We start from the raw sequence: 23495 nt of genomic DNA on the forward strand, positions 1-23495 counted from the left end.
AAGCCTGTAACACACCTCCAATGCCAAGCCCACCTCCCAGACCCTGGATTCTTCGTTTCCTCTCCTTAGCTAGTGAGAAATGTTCAATACCCTCCGCTCTTCCCTGTGGCGGAGGTAATCCATAAACATCTACTAATCTTCTGGGGCTACTGCAGTATTTGCACTAAATCTTTAGAGATCTTGGGATGACGAATGTAAATAATATTTAGCCTGTGCTAAAGGCATTTTCTGCCAAGACAGATATCAATAATTTACAGAACTACAATTAGCCTGCAAGTAAGTACAGTGAAGATCAGCAAAATAAGCACTTAACAATATAATGAAGGTGACAACACTAAATTTACTGTGCATCAGTCTTTTTAATCTCTGTTTCATCCATTTATTATTAAAGAAATATGAAGCTACAGTGACACAGATGTGAAACGAAGTCACCCACTGAAGACATTAAAACCCAAGATTACATTACCATAAATAGCACTAGAAGGGTCAGAATTAAAATGTGAAATGATTGTTCTTTTAGAAATAGACATGTGTGCATCAAAATATCAACTTACTGCTTTTCCTTATTATCTGTGTAATGTTTAAAGAGTGATTCTGTATTACTCACTGTGGACCACTGTATAGGTGAGGACCTGCACAGCACAATTCACTTGTAGCCACACACAAACACCACAGTTGAATCTGTTGGCTGCAGACATCCTCCAGAGTGAACTCCGAGACCAGACTGAGATGTTCATAGGGCTGTACTGAATTATTAATACCTGTCTGGTATCACGTTACACGTCAGAAGTCAGAGGCACCTTTTGGATATTCTCCTACCACGCCGCAGAAGAAACAATACTTGAAATCAGAGAGGGGGTCATCCACCACGCTCCCGTAACGCTTAGCAGAGCAATTCAGCTGCATCTGAAACAGCTCTCTGCTATCTCATGCGAAAGCTGATATGACAAGGCTTCTTCTCCCTGAAAGAAGATAGTGCTACCCACTTGCAAATACCTTAACAAGTTGTTTAAAGAGTGGTCAAAAGCTTTAAAGAAGCAGTTATGTTACTTTCAGATATGGGGAAAATCTTTGGAAGTAGAAAGAAAATTCGTATCAAAGTACAGTTGAGTGTTGTCAGGTGAATACCGGCTTTACTCTTCTCTAGGCTGAACTCACTGCGCTGCTCAATTTATTTCACAGGAGCACAGCAAAGTTTAATTAGCTCCTTTTGAGATACTTCTATGATTTCTGGATGGAAAGGAAAGCATTAGGAGTGCCCAAAGTACACAAAGAATCAGGTCGGATTGATGAAGTGGCAAGCAGGAATACTAATTCTGAGCAAAGTGTGACCATGTGAATACTTGAAGACAAGGCTCATTTCTGAGCTGGAATGAGCACTCAGGGCAAAGTGCCACAAAACAGCTCCACACTGAACATGGGCAAATACCCAACTGTTTTTCCAGAAGAATGCTCAACTAGATACTATTGTGTTTAAACTCTGCAAAGTTAGGTCACAGAAAATAAATTGGAATGAGGAAGAGTGACCCAAAAAAACCTAAACCCCAATCCAAACCAAGTCTCCTTTCTGTAGGTAAAGGCAAAATAAACGGTAAAAAATATGCAAAAACTATTTAATGACTATGAGCTTTACACACCTTCTAACCAAATGAGCAGAATCAAACAAGAAGTCACATCCCTGACAACTCACTGGCAGAACACGAACCCTGTAGTTGAATGAACAATAAGAAAATCTGCATCACAAACATTTTGGCTGCAACACCAAAGACACATTTCAGAAACCTGTTCTTCAAGGTTTTAAAATTTAATTTGTAGTAGCATTTTGATTTTTGGACAATTCAAATTGTACAACTTTGCTTTTGAGAAAGTTGTAAGGTTTATCCATGCAGTCTGAATACGGTAAGGTAATGATCAACTTGTTGCAAGCACCTCAAGAAGATTCCCTTGACTCAGTGAGAAAACGTAGTCTTTTGTAATCAGATCTAAGCACAGCCACAACACACTCATTTTATTTGTCAGTTCTTGTAGTTGAGGGATGGTGATATACCTGCAAAACTACAGTTCTACTGATCAATGAATTAAATTTTTCATGCATTGTTGGCCAGCATACCTGACCTTTACTCACTAATCTATTTCCCATAGGATGCCCACAGACACGCCAAGCCTCTAATGCAGTTTAAAAATAATCTGTTTTAAAGCTGCCAGAGGAGTTTTTATCGCTTGTCACAAAAGTTCATGCTGGCCTCAGTTCAATAGACAGAGAAACCTGATACGCAGCAGAGAACCCAGGAGCCCTGAACAATGAACTTGGCATGACTGAGCAACAAGAGAGGTACAACTTTTGCTACACCTATTGCTAGTGTTGGAAGCTTAGAAGGCTCACAGCAACCTCACCACTGTTGCTGCTAACACAAAAAGTAGTATTCTTAGGTAGTATGTTTTAAAATTATGTTGCCAGTCTAAAGGATAAACATAGCTAATTTTAATGAAAGGTAGCATCACATTCCCATGTAAGCTTTGAAGGTCTCTCTCCTCCCACCCCGCCCCAGTCTAACCATGCACAGAGCACCAAGGCTGCAAAAAGATTACCATTACTCCACACATAATATAGGCAATAGAGAAAAAAACTTCAGTTTATATAGAAACTAATCCTAAAACATCCCCATAGGGGTTTCCAGAAGTGTGACACACAAAGGATGCTGCTGGGGTGATGTACTGTACATGCTTTGCAGGCCACTTTATGATTTATTCAAGGCTTTTCCCCTCTGATTAATGGGGTCACTCTACAGCTACACAGACTAAAGCATATATGTGCCTACACAGATGTGGCCAGGTAAGATGGGAGTGTCCAGTATACAAACAGTCCCCTAACAAACAGGCAACTGAGGGTCATCTTGCTTTTTTCTGCAAGGCAAGTGTACACAAATGCATTAAAACTGGTTTGGACATGTTTGCACGTGCTGCCATCCCATCTGACTGCAGAACTGACAAAACTGAAATGACAAAGATCCACAGATTTTGCAAGAGGTATCAAGAATCTCAGCTCTATGGAGGCCCATTGCTCTGAACATGCAGATGCATGAAAATTAGTAAAAAACCTTCCCATTTCTAAGCTGCTGATACAGACCCATTTTAGACAGCCGTTTCTGCTCTAAATAATTACACTGATTGTACTTCTTGCTGTTTCTCTACTCCTCTCACTCTTAAAACTCTGTATTTTGATTACTATGGATGACCACTACATACTTACAGAGCGTTAGTATTCTTCATGCAGGGTCTCTCAGAAGGAAACTTTGCTTACATTCTTAAGTCCAGTTTGTTTCAGCCTCTATGCCCTGCTCTAGTAAAACTTGCATAAAACCACACTTACTTCATCTCTGTAAAGAGGACTTGTATAATACATGATATCCATCGCGCTGCTGTTCAGCATATCTCTTAAACCTCGTACTTTATCTGGAGTAATGGAGTCCACAGTGTCTAAGAAAAAAAAAAAAAAAAGAGACTTGAGTTACATGCAGGAGAACCATAGAATCCAAACAAGGCATGTGTAGAAAGCACTGCATGAAACTTCTGGGGACAATTTTGCAGACTGTAGCTACTGGAACAGCAAAAGAACCAAGTAATGTACCTCCATCGAGGGTAAGTTTTGACCTCCATTCAACCGGAAGAAATTCAACATGTGTTGCAAGATTAGAAAAATATTTTTCTTCTATTTTTCTTGCAGTATCTCGCATCCTATAAAAAAAGAAAAAAAGAGCATGTTCCTGTAAAGATTATTGTTGATGCTCTCATCAGATAAAGCCAATGCATCCAGCAACAACACATTTCTTGCATTACTACTTTTCAAGTATGCAATGCATGCTTATTAACATAGGTAACTACCTCAACCTCATGCTTTTGTTATAAAGTACGTAAACTCAGATAATGAAAAATTCTGTGCATTACATGGTCAAAAGAGTCTAAAAGACTTTAAATGTATTACACTATGGGCTTAACATAAACCACCTAAATTCAGTTGAAAGGTATCTGTTAACTCTGGTGGGTTTGGAGTATAATATAACTGGAAATTAAAAATTCTACCACTGCCTTGAAATCCTAAATCCACTTAAATCAACAGTTTAGACCAGTATGTAAGGAAGATAATTCAGTGCTTTTAAATACAAAGAAAACTATTAAAAATACTATTTGAAAAGTCAGAATTCTATTTTAATTTCACATATTAAATTGAAAGGCTTGAGAGCTCTCAGCATGAGAAATAGGATCATTTATTAGCATTTTAACTTGCAGTAGCAGATGGACAGGTTAACTGTCCTTTTAAAAGACTTTTCCTTTTTAAAGCATATCTAAACATGAACTTCTCTGAAGGGATGTGAGAAACTTTAAAGTACCTCAGACACAAAGTATATCTGACCCTCTTTGTTGTTCAGAGGAGAAGGGGAATAATGCTATGTTATATTCTTTTAAAAACACTATTTTACTAGTGCTGTGTGAAAGACTGATCACCAAAAAGTGAAAACCACCATGAAATTATACAAGTTAGTAAAATATCCATTCATTCTGTCAAAAAAAATTCAGCAACCAAATAGAGAAAGCGTTATATTTTCCTTTCCTTTACAGGAACCTTAGCTCCCAACAGCATCAGTATTTTGAAGATGAGCACAACAAACTAAATCTGACCGAGGGGCAGCAGTGCTGGGTTTCCATGAGCTGGTTCCCAGTTCCAAGCATCAGGGGGGGGGGTTATTTCTGAGGCAAAGCCCAGAGTTTCAGCATGTTTTTTTTTTTCTCCCCCTATTTTCAAAGCAAACCCCTTTTAATGATTGCTACAACCAAAGGCACGATGACATTAATCTCCCATCTGTACTTCTAACAGTCCAAATGCAGTTTAGTAAACTTAATCCCCTAGTTGAGACACTTTCCTTGAATATATTAATGCTCCTCTGTTCTCCTTCAATAGAAATGAGACAGTTTAGCCTAAATCACTACCAACACCTGAGACAGTAATCGCTTAAGCTGCTCCGTTTGATGAGCCCTTCCTACACCAACATGGCATCAGCATTATACAGAGATCCCATACAGACAACTTTGCCCAGCTCCTGTCTTGAGTTTCATCCCCCTTTAAAACAAAGTCAGCAATACACAGCAGGTAGCTGCAAGATCAAGTCAGGAGCTGCCCAAATCTCCTCCACAAGGTTGCCACCGAATTACTAGCACAAGGAAATGTACGGACCTAAAATCTAAATGAATATTCTTTGGAAATGCTAACACTTCTTTGGTATTGACAATCAGATTAACTTTCTCTGCGTGAAGGAGGATGATGGTCAGCTAAGATGAATTCAGAAACAGTAAGTTTAGCAGGAAACCAGCCAAGCAGCAATCTAAAGCTTCTAGGCTTAAAAGCAGAGAAGCATAGAAATGTTGTATGAATAAAGCACAGAATTGCACATAGCAATAATTGCTTTAACTGAAGGAACTGGTAAATAAGCTGGTCCTAATACTGCAGGAAAACACATCCAAACTATTTACACTTCCGTATGAAGAACATTATGAAGAAATAACTATTAGAGCTATTGACATCCCCATCTTCAAATACGACAGCTACAGGGTTTCTTCCTGTTCAAAAGGGTCCAGGTCTTACTAAAGCTATTCACAGGCAAACTGACACAGAGGATTTTTCTAACTAGAAGACTCTTTTCTAAAGCCAAATATATGAGATTGGAAAAAAAGAGTGCAGCCTAGCAATTCTGCCAAAGCTTTTCGGAAAAGCCTCAGGTCTCCCCTCCTAAAAGCTGTGCCAGCTTTGTGCCCTTAACCAAAATTTTGTGCAATGCAAAACCTAATTTTACTTGGATCTGGAGGGTTCCCCCCACGTCAGTTGAGTTTGGTCCAGACACAGTCCAGGCAGAATAGTCCCCAACTTCTGCTGGAATGATTATGGAGAAACATACAAAAGCACTCAGGTACATTAGAAAACCTAAACCCAACTCTGTGTGCGTTGTCCTTATGCCTTGCCAAATACATTCTGGTAGAAGTGCACAAAAGCTCTGTTTCAACGGGTTTTTAACTGCCCCCCCAGTGATGTCAAATCAAGTATGCAGCAATTGCATTTCTCAGTGTTTCAGGTGTGCTCCTCTACTACGACACACTGCATTGCACACTAACCTTACAAAGCTGGTTAGTACTACTGACTGGAGTTTTGCAGGTTACAATCTATGTAGTTAGGAAAACATTTAATTTTTTGGCCATCCACTAAACTTTGAGGCAATCCAGTTCAGTGTTACTACCCAAATACTGTCAGAGGTGCAATTGTTCTCTCTCTCATTATTTGACAGCCGCGATGTCACACCAATCTCCTTGATCACAAGAATCGTGGAGGCACTAAAACACACCAGCAGAACAATTCCCAGTGCAACACATCTCATCTACAGCAAATGGCGCTATGAAATGCCTCCTACTGATTTTGATCAATAGTTTGATATTATAAATACTAAAGAAAATTGTGGTGTAATTGCCAAGCAATGTGGTGATGTTCACATGCAAAACCCCAGCATATATACCTGCTACATACATGCTTATCTGCTCTGCTATAAAGGTGTGGTGGGGTTTATTTCTTTTATTTTTTTTTTTTTTTTAAATAAATATTCTGAGCTATTTTATTAGACTGTAAGTCCCTCTATTCATTTGCTAAATTAACACCAACTGAAGTAATAAATCCTCATCTCAACGGGAAGAGAATTCTTCTCCTTTCCGTTGTGAATGGATGTTGAAATATTGACCCCAGAGCAACAATTACTTAAATCTATACATTGAAACACATGGTAACAACTAAAATTTATGATTTTTCTAAAAAAAGAAAAATCACTCAGGTGCAGATGCAACGCATAGCTTAGAAAACATTTTGACATATTGCTATTTTCCATGCAAGAAGTAATGGCCTGAAAATAGATACTTTGAGACTCACCATAAATAAAATGTGCTTGGCTGCCTTTCTATGATTAAAATAATAAACCCATATTTTCACAGGTATACATCCTTGCTGAAGCAAGTATATTTCAGAGACGTTAACGTATTTATTATTATTGCTGTGGAGTTTTTTTAATCTTATGCTACTAATTTTACTCTTGTGGAGAAATCAAATATTACATTAAAAACTGGAGAGCTACAAGCAACTTAGCTTCAGCTACTTCACAAATTTCTAAAATGACCTTGATAGCTGGTAACAGAGAAAAATGCCTGCAGACTTTAAGATGTTACTCATTTTATTCCCAAGTCATCTTTGCACACTCTCTTCAATCAGATGATCCATAGCCAAGAAACAGGGAATGAATTTTAATTTTAAAAGCATTACACCAGCCAACGTCTTACTCTGAACTCTTGATTTAAGAGATAGGGTAATGGATCTCCCCATGAAAAAAAAAAAACAAACCTTTTGCTACTGCCTGCAAAGCCATGTAGATTCATCCCTGGATTTTGGTCACACAACCAGTAAATTATTTCACCACTCTGCTTTCTCCACCTTGAAGTTCCCTCAAATGGAGCAGAGCACTCATTGCCTCTTTTTAGGAAATAATATCATGAGTTATTGAGGAAACTCAGGGCCGGCTTGTACTAAATTTGGTAAGTCAAAGTGAGAGTAGCAGGCATGAGTAATAAAAGTGAGATCTGCTCAAGCCAGAGGAAATGAAAGGGAGGCTGCTTTCAAAAGTGTAGCTGCATCATAGAAATGCAAACTCAAGTGTTACTCAAGGCAGATTTCAAAGAGCAACCGCAAGACAGAAGTCATCTTCTGTCACCGTTCTTCAGGGATTCATCTGCTCTCAGACCAGACACATTTAGACTGTTGCTCTAGGACACAGGCAGACTCACTGTACTTTAGAAGACAGATGGAAATTCTAGGATGCAAACAAAACAAGCATGATCGTGATTCATACTTCATCCTTTTCAAAGGATAATGGGACTCTGCATGATCAAAGGCACTCGAGCTGCTGGGTGAGTTGATTAGGGGATCTCCGAGACAAGCCTGCGAAGATCCAGGTGCTCCAAGTGAGAGTGCCTCCCTCCCAGCACTGCTTGCCAAACGGCGGGCAAGCGTGCCCTTCAGGGAGGTGCTGGCTTTGGCATAAAGCAGATCGGGCATTCCCTGTCCCCGCTGTCATCCCCTGCCTCCTTGCTGCTCGCTCCCATCTTCCAGGCTGGGGTTCCAGTTTTTCGAATCAACTGCAGTGATCCAGTTTACAATGGGACCACACAGCCCGTTGCGCTGGTGTGAGCAGGGAAAGGGCAGCACCGGGCAGAAATGAGGGCTGGGGGGAATATGGGAACAAGAACAGATCTAGGGATACATCTAAGTCCTGAACAGGCTGTTACAGCTTCCATCCAATATGCAGTCACGTGTTTGGTAATTAATAAATGTACAAAAAGCAAGATCCTATTAAAGTATATAATGTCCTAACTATCACCTTTTACCTCTTGGGCTGAACTTCTCAATTAGCTTGTGAGACAAGCTCAAGTTGAAACCTGTAAGACAATTTTTACCATTTGAATACTTAATTTTACATGAACATGCAATTATTACCATCACTGAAGAATGAAAATCAAGCATGTAATACGTATGTAATGCAATGCAAGCATTTAAATGGAAAATAAGCAAAACTACCAAATTAGAGGAAAAATTTTACAGGAAATCTTGATTTAAGATTCCAGCAGCACGTATTTAATATGCTGAAAGGCCTTCGGGAGGCTCTGCACTCTGTAAGGGTTTGTATACCACTGGAAATCTACCAAGATAGCTGTTCTGAAGTAATTATTATAATGATAATCCACAATTAAAATGCTTTAGAATAGGACTTGCAATAAAAACGTAATTGGTGATTATGGAACATGAAGATGATGTTGCTTGTGCAGACAGCAATTTTAGTGCTGCGAGCAGCAGCACAGGCAAATATAATTTTTGAATCAAAACAGGAGATTCAGACAAAGGCAGACAGATACCAGCTCTAGGGTAAGACAAGCCAAGAAGTGACACATTACAGCTATTATGGAAATACACAGAACAGTTACTTCATTCAATTTTCAAGCATGGGTGCTGATGAAATTTAGAGGGTAAGGTAAAGGTCAGACCTTTAGGCTAAGTCAGGTAAAACAGCAGGATTTTTTTATTTTTAAAGGAGTTTGGAAACATGGATAGCAACATTCCTAAATTCTACTTAGTATGTGTAAGGACAACCACCACCTCCCCCCAGTCTAGAAGCACAAGTTCAACAAAATCAGAGATTCAGCTTTGGTGAAAAAATATTCCAAATAACAAGATGAAATTGGGTACAGTAAAATAAAATGATATCCCCAAATTATTTTTTTTAAAGTTAACTGCGTACCTTATCAGAAACCTAGTAATGCCAGAATACTGTACCTGATGGCAAATAAAAACCCCTCCAATTAAATTCATTATGCCATAATATCTTAGCTTGTATGGCACAGAATACAGAATATACTATCTTCTTCCTTAATAATCATCCCTATGCTCCTGAAGCGGCTCACAGAACATTATTCCGTTCACGTTAGGTCAGCTGAATCACTGCTCAGGCCTGGAGGAGGTACTGTCTCTTCCCAGACAAGTTCTGCAGTTAATATCAGCACTGACAGGAGCAGCTTGTTGTACCAGCTGCTGTGCTACATTTAGATAATAAATGTGTTTAACTACACTGCGAAGAAACAAAATCATGTCACATCTACCAAAGACCTGTTCATTCAACCATCGATAAAACGCATCTTTTCCATTTACCTACTTACAGGACACCCTGCGACCATAGTGTCTAATCACACTAATGATTAGATTGAACTCCAGTCCTTAATGAAATTAGTGCATATAATTTAAAATTACCCTGGAAGAGGAGTTCTGTTTTCACCTCTGTAACCAACAGGATCTGCCTAATGATGCAGATGTATTACATGAGCTGTACCAATTTCTTCTCGAAGCAGTAATCTGAGGACAAAGCATATCAAATGAGCTCTGGTAGGGTCTCTCACCAGCCCGGGTTACAGACAGAGTATTCCATGTCTGGGTTATAAGCTGTATTTTTGCACTTTTTCTTCCTTTTTGTTTCTTTTAGGACCACTTGTTCAAGTGAGGCTATGTTTTTGTGCAATGAACTGAAGAGTTGCTCTCACACAAGTTGAAATAAATTCAAAAATTTTATCCCAGGGTAGAACGAACCCAAAAAGCAGCAACAGTAAACGTACATGGCAAAGACAAAATGCACAAGAGATTTTTTTGTGGATGGTAGAAAGGGAAAGCACCTGAAGAAGTATTCTCCTCTGCAGATCCCAGAGTCCCTCCAAGCACCATAACAAAAAAAATGCAAGATGTCATGCAGTTTGCCTCACCCAACCTGCCCCATCTCTGTTCTCTCCCCATCTGTGTCAGAGTCCACAGAGAGGACTCGTGGCACTCCACAGAGGAGTGTGTCCTGCCAGATGTCCTGGGGCCCAAACCAAAAGCAACTCTTTATTTTTAAGGGACACACACACCACCTACCCCAAGGTTCCCACACCAGTACATGGGTATCACAAGTGACAGCCAAATCCTTCGAAGCTGCACGCAGCCCAAGACAACGATGAGCTCTGAGGGCTGATAGTGCTTTCTTCATCTGCTGGTGGTACCCAGATATTGATGAGAGAAGAAAGGATTAGTGACACTGATGGGCAGACCTATGGCTTAAGTTGCAGATTTAGCATGGCTGCAACTACAGGTTTGCTACTAAAGAATGTACATTTAAAAGGAAAAAAAAAAAACCCACAAAGTCTTTTCTCTTTAACTTCTACTTTAAAGTGTGAATGGTCAAAAAAATATTTCTCTTTATCCATCTTATCACTTTTCAAAAGGCAACACAACACCCTGTGTCCCTAATGCAAAAGAATGTAAAAAACCCCCAAAATAAAAAAATAAATACACACATATATCATGGGTGAAGGTGCTAAAAGAAAGTGCTAGTATGGCTTGTAAGAGCTGCCATTGTGCTGGTCTGGCAGACATTTCTTCTAAAAATCTCTTCCTAGAACATATGGGATGCTCCTCACTGATATGTTTTAAGCTATAAAAAACCAAACCAAAACAAAACCCACTTCAATCTAAAATGATGCTTTCATTTGCAGATTTTGTACAGAATACACAATTTATGCTGATAATTAGCATTTTAAAAGGCAATGCAATACTGTCTGATACTTCCTGAGGATATGAGCAAGATTTACTGAAGCACAAAAAGTCTTGTTTCCCTTTTAGACAAAAGATTTCACATAATGATCTGCCAATTAAAGCAGGACTTATTATGGAACTAATGCCTATGGACTGTGCCCTGAGCTGAAGTTAATCCACTCATACGACCTCTGTACGTACGTTCAATGGAAAATGTGGTAGGAGGAATGAAAAAGCAGAAAACCTTAGTGATTCCAAGGTGGAAGTTTTATTTCTCGTTGCTACTAAACCAGCAACTTATATTTAGGATATGTGTATTTCCAGTGTAATTGCATCCTACAAAAATTTAAGTTTTTATATTTATTATGGTGCCTGACTTCAGCTTTTTATCAAGGGCTGTGGATCTTTTTCTCTTTGGTTTTGACTGCTTACTCTTAAACAACATGGATAAAAGAGCAGGGAAGTGCCAGAACAAGGGCAGTAGGGAATAGCAGGTTGCTGCTTTGAGATAAGTGACACATCAGTGACATCAAGAGGTCTGCTCTACCACACCAGAGGACACTTAGAGTGGAACAACGAGCTGAACGAACACAAGAGCTTGCTGACTGGGTGGTGCACACCACAGCGACAGCACATAAGCACTGACCTACATTGCCATTCTGGATTTAAAAGGGAGGTTCACAAAGCTCTTACCACGAAATCAGCAATCCCACCTCTACTCACACTTTCACAGGAGGCACTGGGTATGTCACTATTTCTGTCAACTTTGATGGAATGTGGAACTTTTGGGGACACACGTACTAAACCATCTGTGCAATACAGATCTGCAGTTAATGCTTCTTTAGCCTCTTTCAGCTAATGAAGCATTCCTTAACACCACCTTGTCTGCCACAATCCTGTCATCAGGACTTTACAATTTTTTCTAATATTCAAAAGTCTTTTCAGGTACAGCATTCTCAATAGCTCAGGAGTTTCTCTTCTTATTCACCAGCACTCTAATTGGCCTTCTTAGTTAGCTCAGATGTCACATCAAACATAATTTGCAAACAAGTCTTCACAAAAGACATTCAATGAAAAGATCTGATGAGCTTTCAGTCGTGTTTTACTTTTTATCAGGCACCTATGCGTAGTGTTTGATGAGCAGACTCACAGCAACAGCTTCCAACTGTATGAAATAACTCTGTCCTGTTAGGAACGCCAACATTCCCGCTAGCTCACCATTTCCCCTCTCCTACCAGTATGCATTTCACTTGCCCTCTCTTCTGACAACTGGCAGGAACAAGGGAGATGCCCCTTGACTTTGACCAAATGAAAAATCTCTCCCTGCTCAGCAATGTCACTGATCACAGGTGCTAGAAATGCACAGGCCAGTCCCCTGCAAGTTGCAAGTGTTGGCTGTGAAAAGAGAATATATCTTTGCTCTTATTTCTCTTCTGGCTTGCGGCTTCTTTCACTAAGTCCATACATCCAAATTGACATAGAAAGTAGCATACCCACAATATAAAGACTAATGACTTAGGGGGAGAGGAGGAGGAGAAAGAAATAGGAAAAGATACAGCTTAAAACAAAGAGTCTGCTGTCATTTATGACATCCGCCTTACATTCAGGCTAGAGTTGGTACTACAAATATTATGAAGCACTCACATAGCTGTATTTTTGATGATCCTTCCTTGGTCCATTTTCTGCCCAATACCATGCACAACAAACACAATGTGACTAGTCTGTGGTGGCTTGTCTTCTAACGTAGCTTCTTCTACGTAGCCTCTATGTAGCCTTGTCCCACTACTTGAAGCTGTAGAAAAAACATTATCCTCAATCAGTTACATTCTATGAAGTGCAGTGGTCTCATATGTTGACAGAAGCTTGACTTTTCTCACACCACTACATTAAAATACTTTGAAAATAAGATTATACAGAAAGGAATAGCATGTATTTTTAAATACCTGCAATTTTAAACTCCTGAAAGATTTGAGCAACTCGGTGATATTAATTGTATCAATCAATGTATTACTAAGCCATTTCCACTGTAAAGATAACTAATTTCAGAAATGTTTTGAAAAGCAATTTTTTAGAAAACAGTTGTATAATTGTCCATCCACTTTTACAACACAATATCCTTCTTCTGTGTGTCTCAATCATTAAACTTCCTTCTCTCTCCACCTTATTCCCACAGCAAGGAAGGATTATGGAAATTATGTGGCCACAAAACTAGTAAGCGTTGTTGCTCTTTCTCTGACCCAGTTAAGAGAGCTGGTTGAAAAGCTTTACAATTTTTCATTTTGACAGGGAAAACCTATGGTTTATTTCAAGCTGATCTAACCTCAAATTTCCCCATCCATTCTCCAATCCAGTGGCCAAACCAAAAGTCAATTACCCAGGCGAATCTGGGTTTTGTCTCCGTGCCCCACAGATGGCTTGAGAAACCCACCGGCACGGTGTGTCTCCATCCCCCTCTAGTGACAGGCCCATAGAGAGGACCCAGCCCTGCACGAGCACTGGCCACATGCGAGTCCACCAACCCCTTTGCATGGCCACGTAGAGGAAGGCAGCAGCACTCCCCGCCACAAAAATTGAAACAAATAACTTGTTTTGTTTTTAAAGAGGAGGAAAACACCACAGAAATGCTAAGGGTAGTTTTTACACAGGACAGGTTTTGTTTACCAAGTGGGCTTCTATTTGATATTTCTCCCCTCAAAACGGTTGAGGATAGATCTTCCTTATTATTTATTACACACTATTCAAGTCATGTTCTGGATACAGAATACTTAATTTCTTCTGGGACTGAAGCATTGAATTATATTAATTTTTGGCAAACATTTAATAGGTATCCACCCAAGAACCCTGTGGGGTAAGAGGGCATTAATTACAGGACAGAGGCATGAAGATCAAAGCCAAACCTATTACCTGATCTTGTCTCTTCAAAGACCAAGGCACAAAACAGATGTGTATGTTCTTATTTTTGTAGATGTCCAGCAGTGCATAGGAGCACCAGAGAGGACAAGTTCCAATTTTCTAGGTTGGCAATAACCTGTCTTTTGCTTCAGAGAGACCATCCTCTCTCAACCATCTCAGCCTCTCTGGCTTTATGACTGGTAGCTTTGATCTTACATGAGTCTGGATTCCTACTGGAAACAATTACTGCCTCAATGCTTTACCCCTCCTCTCAGTTCATATGTCTGTTTAATGAACAGAAAAAAGGCAAGAGGTGGTGAGAGACGAAGGCATGATCATGTATTTAAGGAATGCATCACAGTATGTAAGTGCACAGTGGTGAAGTTAAGGTTGCAAAGGGAACCGTAATTCTTATATTGCAGCTGCTAGACTCTGCCACTGCAGTATTTTCATATACTTATTATGTAATGCTAACTGCTGCATTCAAAATAACAATAAAATATATAATAAAAAGAAGTCATAGCCTATTCACATCGAGTTATGATTATGTACAACCACCTAAGGACCTTAATATATTCTTCTATAAAAAAACTGCAATGGCCAAAGTGGGCTAAGTCACATATTAAAACTTCAAACTAGAAATCTCCCTCTAGCATTGAAGTAACAAACTTAAAATACTAGTATTTACAATATTCTTTACAAACACTGAGAAATATTACCTTTGGAAAACCCCAACTTTTGTGTAACAGTTCTTGCAATTTTAGATGTTGTTGCATCACTGTAAAGATACACTTCATCCACACTGTGCCAATCCACATGGTTGCGACTCAACTTTAGACTATGAATAGCTGCAGCAAAAAGGAACAACATTTAGTTTAGATGGGTAAGAGGAAAAAAAAAGCCTCATCAAACAGAGAGAGGGGAGAGTAATTTGAATACAGGTTAAAATCTAGAGCTCCCTTATACCTAACTCTGTGTTACTTCTTACCTTGAAAAGTTCTTACATTTAGGATTAATCTGACCATGACAAGCAGCAGTTTGGCGACCACCTTTGAGGACATTTTGCATCATTCTCCCTCACCCTCATTTTGGGATGGTAGGTTTCCAAAATATCCCCTTCGCTGAAAACAAAAAACAGGGGGTGGCAGGGCAATGCATGCTGAAATACTGCAGATTGGTGTGATGACCAGGTGGCTGACCCATGCACTCTCAGCACTAGAAAAAGAGCAATTTCACTATCTTCTCTCTCCTGTGTCTGTACAGCGAGATCATTGGTTTGGGCTGTACTCTGCAGTAACACAGAGGCTTTCAAGGCTCCATTACTAGAAATCTCCATTACATTTCTTTCCTTTCAGAAATATCTAGGAGCTGGAAATGCAGTTCAGTGAGAAAGCCTCTGAATGAGTAATTTCTGGCACAGAACAGAATCTAGCTCTTTCAAAAGCCACTAAGAGCTCTAGTGTTTTTTGTGCAGTTATTGTGTTTTCCAGATTTGGAACTGATTGAGCGCTGGGACCAACCTCATGACACACTGCCTGATTGTCAGGATTAAGCACAGCAGGCCTGTTATAATGCAAGTCAGAATCTCTCATCTAAGGCTTAGAGTTTGCTTGAGCAAAGCAGTACCACAGCTGTATTACTAGTAATTCAGATTTCTCCTGAGTCTGGAATCTGCTGCTTAGGTCTCATCTAACATGGGATACATAGCATTTGGAGAACTGACAGCAGCAATATCCCTGTGACAAAAAAAGTGTTAAAAGGGTCATCAGTCTTGCTAAAAAGTCCAAAGTCATGCAAAAACTCAGAAGGGTTGTTTTGGCTTTGGGGTTTTTTCCATAACAAGTGGAACTCTAACCTGTTCCCTACTTGATGCCACTCGAATGAATTTTTTATACTCTTCTAAAAATATTCTGAGAAACTCTGAGCCATCACAATTTCATATTTTAACTCTGCTAGAGCACAAACCAGCCACGTTAAGCTAGATGTTGTGACCTTTCTCCTGTAGTACTTTTGTTTCTTTGCCAAGGCAGGTAGACCTGATGTAGTCTGATGGAAAACTAAATGAAGCCTGTAAGAAATAAGGGGATTAGAAAAGGATTACCCCTTCTGTTATAGTAAACAACTGATTCACAGAAAATAACTAGAACTATATTGCTATTTTACACTGACAGAGCAAGAAGAGGAAAGAAAATAAGCTTGATTTTGAGGAGCAGCCATGTCATCTTAGGGTAATGACTGGCCAGAGCAAGAAGCAATCTAGTGAAAATTTAATGAACATGTTTTCATAAACATCCTTGCAAGTGCAGAGATGAGTCCATGTCCAGAAATATCAATTTAGAACTGGAGAAGGAAAGGAAATTCCCAGCAAAACTTTCTCATTCAGACTTGGAGATAACGCAACAGAGACTGTGATGTCCTGAGACAGGCATGTAGTCCAGTAGCAAAGGCAATGGACCTCCTTGCAGATGTCTCTGCCATCTTCTCCATCCTCAATTCTATGACCAATGTAGACTTTTTATGCATTGTCTAGCAGGTTTTTAAGAGCTGTTCCACCTCTATTCTGTCAAATCCCTCTCAGAGTATGCTCCCGGGGAAGCTGACCGAGGATGGCTGGAGGCTTGATGCCTTTGGAGAGCGTTGCGCACAATGTCCAAAGCATGCAGAGGAAGAGACAGAGAAGCCCGTGGCTGAGTCACTTATTACCACTGGTAGAATAGCAGTTTGCTAGAACAGCGATCCTCAAACTCTTTCTGGAATCAAGCCCAGCCTCTCTATTTGAAAGAATATACAGAAAGATGTAGGTTTTCCCTACCCCAAGTGATAATAATTCACACAGGAGTAAAAAATTCCTAATTTTGATGGTGGTCTTCAAAAACACTATGTTGAAGGACACATCAAAATCAACTACAAGACATGAAAACACTGAGGAACTGCAAATGAAATATCCAACACTATTTCCCTGCATATTTAGTATGGCCTTCAAAAGGGAACCTCAAAAATTTGGTTTACTCTTAACACAAGCACTATATGAAACTACCAGTAACCTTCAGTAGGACTGTACTTCCTTGTCTCTTGACAACAGAGTAGAACTTACTTCTGAGATGTGCTGTTAACATGCGCATTGCATTCAAGCTCAGATATAATTTTTACAGCACTTGGACTAGTCACCCTTCCTTTCTACCCAGAACCACAAATTAAAAAAAAAAGTGTTTGTTCTTGCTTCTCAGTTTTCCTTCAACCACAAAATATCAGGAGTTTTTAGGGAAGTGGCAGGATGCAAAACATGAAAAGCATTGCTTTTCAGAGAATCTACTAAATTTGTCAGTAAGATGATAAATTTTGCATTTTTTAATTGATATATTTACATTTTATTTTGCATCTCTTAGTAAATCTTGTTTACCAACACATTCACTGCTTTGCTTTTGAGTGCCTGTCCATGTGCACACGCCAGAGCAAAGTCCAAACCAGCAGTAGAGAGATTGAATCACTGAAAAACAATGGCTGCAGGACATTTCAAAGGCACCATCCACTCCAGTGCAATATTTTGCAGAAGTTTGGATAACACTTCCAGGGTGTCTATCTTACCAACCAGGAGTAGACACATTCCTTTAGAAGTTAACAAGAGTCACCTGCGTCAAAACAAACTAAGCTGGGTGTGCCACCTTGGCACTCTGTTTTTGAAATCCCATGGGGTGCAGTGTTTGAAAAGTCAGCCTGAAGATCAATGCACCCATTCCACAGACCAACCCACCCTCTTACTGAGGTAGGGTGAGAGTTCATCTCCCCTTTTTTGATTTATTTAAACACTGGAATGTCTGTTCATCCTCTGAACTTCGATGTGATGTTCATTGTGGAACAGAAATCCCCTAATAACAGAAAATCCATCACCCTGACCTCCAGACCCTCTTGGTATTCAAGAATATCCCTTCAAAATAGGAGTGACATTCCACTTGATGACTATTGTTTTGCTTTCTCTATCCTTATATAAGTATCTGTCCCAGTGATGACAATGTCTGGGAAGAGAAAAATGATACACCCTTGCAGATTTGCATGGCAGAAACCCAACCGAGAAAAGAGCTGTCTAGCTAAGATCAGTCACAGGGATTAAGGATCCACAAACGATGTGTGCATGCATAGCTAGGCAGAGACAGTGGTTCTCTGTCACTATGCACAGGAGATACTCTTTAGGTAAAAAAAAACCCCAACCTGTAATAAGGTACCTCTTCATGAGGGCCAACATGGCACCAAAGGCTGTGAAGAGATTCTCAAGACTCTCAAGAGGTCAACCCAAAGGAGCTTCTGCTGCTGACAGTCCCAGGGTGTGTTAATAGTGAGGCAGGGAGCAACAAAAGTGTCTTTGGAGATTTGATAGCTGTCTGAAAATAAGCGTCCTAAAAAAAAAACAAAACCAAAATATGCAAACTCTGCTTTCCAGGTATGGGATAGCAAGGGTTGCCACTGCTGTTTTGAAACTGAACATGAAGAAGAGAAAGTTATGTTTTCCTGAAGATAATGAGACAACATGATTTACATTCTCTTTGCAGAACAAATGGTGACTGTCCTATAAACCTCTTGCATGCTGCAGAGGTGGTCAAAATGACAACTCTGGAGCTCTTCCTACCAAGAAATGCCACAGGGTGTCAGGAAGTCACCAAGGCATATTGTAGTGTGACTGAGGAAGCCAAATCACAGAATTTAGATTAGGCAGTGAGTACAGCACCGGAGAATGCTCTTCGTGTTCATTCCTCTGCCTTCTGGGTCCTTCAGAAGCATGCCTTCTAGGTCTGCAGATTCTCTCCTGGGCACCAGGCCAGGATGTTGCGGAGATTCACCGAGATCTGACTGCAGCTATGGCACCTCTGAACGTCAGGCACAGATGATGAAGGGTCTCTTGTGAAACCACGGGACAGGAATCTCCCTCTGGACTCAACTTCTTGCAGCTCTGTTTTCATATGAGCCACTTCTCTGACACTGACAACATGTACAGCTTTCTTAGTAGGCGTCTCTGTAGGCGCATCTTTTCCAGTGTTGCAGACTCCAGGTTGTTGCAGACAACTATAGATATTCTGCTCACTGCTTAGTTTTCTATTTTAGCATAGAAGGCCAAGCCCATGGTAATGAGACCAAGTTTTGGTTTTCTTTGTAGGCAGAAACTAGAAATTAAACATATTTCAGGAATACCAACCATGACAGACACATAGAGTATGAGTACATGGAAGGCACAAGCCCACTGCAGATGAAAGACAGTCTGACACTAGATAGTAGTGAGCAAGCTGTGCAAAACCAAGGAGAGAAGTATAGCAGAAGTGAGAAGGATCAAGAAAGGACTTCTTTCAGCTGAGAAAATCAACGGTTACTATTACATAAACCTCCGGTTTCTCCAAGATAGATGAACACAGAGGGAAAAATCCCTCTAAAAAGTTTAAATATGAAAAATGAAGAAGTAAATATAAAATACAGAATACATATTCCTAAAGCCCTGAAGAACCTAATCTGAATTAGACTGCAGAAACTCATCTTGAGTCAAAATAACTAGAGAATAACTGAGGAGCAGAAAGCCTGAAGTATTTTTTATGCTTATACCACAAAACTCACAGGGAAGCTGGGGATGTGCACACATCCTCCCAGCTCAAGTGCTGGAGGAGCTGAACACCTCCAGCATCAAGTGCAGACAGGAAGGCACTTGAACTTGGCCCCCATTTCAGGGGTCCAACAGTTTAAAATTAAATTCCTTTTAAGGTAAGCACCTGGCTTTTTATGTGATGCTTTCATCTACCTGACAAGACCAAAGCATGGGGTGAATCTCTTCTACTGGAGTTTGACTATGCTTAAGTCAAAAATCAACCCAGAGGAAAGCATCTTTGAACTGCTAAAAACTGATGTTACCACCATCTCCCCCACAAAGGCACTGTCATTCCGGTCAGGGCTAAAGACCAGAGAAGGGATACATGCTGTCTGAAAACCCTTTCTGCCTCATTTTTTTTCAAGGATTTTTAAATTAATCTTTCTTGCAATCAGTAAGCAGTAGTTTCTGCACAAAAGCCTGCCACATCATACCAGTAGCTGAGAGCATAATTTGGCCACTATTGTTCCTTCTTAAACAAGTCTGAAGTTCTGGTATGTAAACCTGAGGTACAGCTGTGGATTTGAAAACCTTTTCTTATTTCTTTGAAAAACAAATGTGAAGCCATTAAAAATGCTATAGCTCTTAATTAAAAAGGGCTGTTTCACACTGCTGTCATTTTTATATTGCACTTCATCTCTCAATTCATCAAAGTCACTATTTGATATATAAGCACCTACTTCTAATTTTTTAATTCAAGTACACTCATTACCACAAATGAACATAATTTTGAGGAAAAAAAAAAATGACAATCACAAAGTAAAAGGCAGAAGTCCTTTCTTACTGCTCAAGAAAGTAGTTAGACTTATCTACCTTTAACAGACTTGAGTTCCATGTGTGAGAAGAAGCAGGAAAGTTTACTAGTAAACATTTTGATTTCAGGCATTTTCATTTGGACCCAATTATAGAAAAATATAATTAAAGGAAGTCAAAAGGCAAGCATTTATGCATATAGAAGTAAATTCTCATACTTTACAATATCCCCAGGAGCTAAAAGAATATATGGTATGACAAGAATAACTCTAAACCTACCATGTACATTTACATTTTTAATCGAGGGTATAGCTTTCAGAAGTCTAGTTCCACAGTCACTGAAGTCAGTAAAAGTTTAATCACTACTGGCTTTAACAGTGACAGAGAAAGACCAGTGACAAGTACTTTTGAGACTTCTGCAATCATTAATGGCTCCTGTAAGATCTACTCGCACTTTCTGAAACAAATCTGCACAACATCAGCTGCTGCAAAGTTCAATGTTTTCTGCAACACAGCAGCCTTTATCACGTATTCTGTGCAGCTTCCCCTTTTTATATCATATGTCCAAAGTCTCATTTCATTCCAGTAGTCATACAAAAGCTGCAGTAAAATTAATTTACAACATAAAATTAAAGATGCATGAATTATCCAAAAAAAAAGTGGCGAACAAAACATTATCTAGTATAAACCCTCCGTTCCTTCTCTGACATAATTTATCTGTACCAGGCCTTCTGTGATTCTAAAAAAGTTGGTTTTGGTCTACTGAAAAAGCCAAACCACATATAAAGCCTGTAAAAAACAAACATTTACAGTTTCCATCACAGTTGCAAACAATTATAATAAGGATTACTGCATGACACTGTTAGCATCTACTTTTCTTCTAAGATTTATGATGCTTTTTCCTTTCGTTTTGAAGGAAATGGCATGAATACAGCTCAAGAAATTGAGGCATGTAATTCTAATGCATTTAACTGATATAAGCAAACTAGACTTTAAAGCTTCCTAAGCCAGGACTACTACAAAAAAGAAATCTACAATTACTGTACCTTGGGAACGCTTTCGCTTAAGACATGCAGCATCTGATTTCTCCTTATATCCTCTCCATTTGAACAAAGAAGGGAGGGAGAAGGGAGGGAGGTAGTAGAGAACTAAAAGTAAAAACACTGAGCTTCAAAGTAAAATTTTTATAAGGGGTGTATTTTTTTTTTCATTATTATTACCATTTTTATTAAAAAAAAAAAAAGAAGCTGGCATATTTTCTTAAAAAGTATATACACTTAAAAAACTGGTTTTCTAGCAAAAGTGTCAGGTCATATTAGTCAAATTCAATATTTTTACTCTTCATAAACAGTAATGACATCACAACAAAGCTAAAGGCATTAGTAAAAGACAGCTGGAACACCATGCAACCAGGCTCACCGAGTGCCTTTGCATTTACACAGACAAAAGCATAAATGCTCTATTTGCATAGAATAGAACACAGTAACCCTTCTTAAGTACCCACTAAACATTTGGAAAAAAACCCTCAATTTTAAGCACAGCTCTATTATTTCCCCAGAGAGTGTAAGAGGATCATTAGAAGTTAAATTAGACAAAATATCCTACTGTTATCCTGTTCTGTTAAGTCCTCAAGAAGTTGCCTTCTGTGGTGAAACGCGTGCTTTGCCATTGAGCTTCCTCTCGATGGCAAGGCGAGTCCATAACTTTTGTTAGATTTTCATTCACCTTATTTCACTCCTTGTGGGAATATTGAAATATTGCACAGCAATCCAAAAGATTCTTTTTCAGGGACTTATGCATTGGTCGTGTGTGATTATGGAAGAAGTACTTTAAGGTAAGTGAAAGCTGCTGCTAAGGAGGAGCAGGCGAAATTATGTGAGCAGGAAGAAGCTGCTCTTGGCACTTGCACAACAGGAGGCTTGTATTCACCGTTAACTCGGTTATGATGGACACCTTTTACACTCCTTTGGGGGTTCCTGAGCAAGGCTGAAAGTAAAGTCCTACAAATCTACGTCTTCTGCGTTATTGCTCTGTGGGACCTCATTCATAAAAAGAGTCTTAATTTAAAAATATTTTAGCCTCAAAAACCCGATATACTCAAGAGAGTGTGTTTAAATTCAATGAGAAATCAAGACCCTCCAGCCTAGCTTCTGAATCCACAGTCACTAAGCTATGATTACCTGAAATCAGTTAGTCTGTCAGAAAGTGGGGAAAAATGCAACTGAATAACATTTTCCCTTACAAACATGAGTAGATAATAGTCTGTGATCCAGTCACTTATACCAGAACAAGTGCGTGATACTCCACGCTTGTGTGGCTTCCACTGCCATGTTACACTGGTCCAGGATCATGTACCTTCACACCCTCAGCTAACAGCTCGGTCAGCAGTCGCCTTAATACAGATGCAAGTGATGTATAGTGCTGTTGCACATCAGTTTTCTAGAGGAGAGGAAAATGAGGTTCATAGCTACTGCACTTGGGACTCATTGGAATAATTTAGTCTGTGGAATATTTTACCGGCTGTGGAAATACAACACTCAAGAATGTACACAGGAAATTCAAGAAACATATAAGAAGAAATGTTTTTCACAGTGAGGATGGTAAAAGACTGGAACAGACTGCCCAGAGAAGATGTGGAGTCTCTGTTGTTGGAGATATTCAAAACCCTACAGGAAGTATCCTAAGCAACCTGCTCTTGTTGACTCCACAGCTTTGAGGGGGAAGGTTGGACTAGATCATTTCCAGAGATCCCTTCTGATCTGTATGCTTCTCATTCTATGAATACAGCTTTCCCATCTAAAGGTTAACTTAGCCAGCTGTGACAAAAATTCATTGTTAATATAAATGAACAGAGAATTTTTTTCATTTGAAATCTAAAACAAAACAAATAGACTATTCCAAGTGCAACTTTTATAATTTTGTGGCATCTAACTCACGCTGAAAATCTGTAAGAAAAAACAATAAACTTAGACAGTTTCAAAATCAATGCATTAAAAAAATTAATTCTGATTCTAACTCACAGCATTTTTTCTACAT

The 23495-nt window shown here is 39.4% G+C and overlaps 1 protein-coding gene across 2 annotated transcripts in view; it reads right to left on the reverse strand.

Moving 5' to 3' along the window:
• DDHD1 (DDHD domain containing 1) overlaps positions 1-23495 on the reverse strand; it is a 65255-nt gene that overhangs the window by 20984 nt on the left and 20776 nt on the right. The window contains exons 3-7 of one of the 2 annotated variants that reach the window (XM_042799255.1): positions 21506-21607; positions 14803-14931; positions 12836-12983; positions 3629-3735; positions 3371-3477 (exon numbers count right to left, since the gene is read on the reverse strand). In XM_042799255.1, coding sequence (XP_042655189.1) covers positions 3371-3477; positions 3629-3735; positions 12836-12983; positions 14803-14931; positions 21506-21607 — 593 coding nt within the window. The remainder of the gene's footprint in view (positions 1-3370; positions 3478-3628; positions 3736-12835; positions 12984-14802; positions 14932-21505; positions 21608-23495) is intronic. The other variant, XM_042799256.1, reaches the window with a different exon arrangement.

This window comes from Tyto alba, unplaced genomic scaffold, assembly GCF_018691265.1.
Source record: "Tyto alba isolate M040663 unplaced genomic scaffold, T.alba_DEE_v4.0 Super-Scaffold_29, whole genome shotgun sequence".
Taxonomy (NCBI): Eukaryota; Metazoa; Chordata; class Aves; order Strigiformes; family Tytonidae; genus Tyto; species Tyto alba.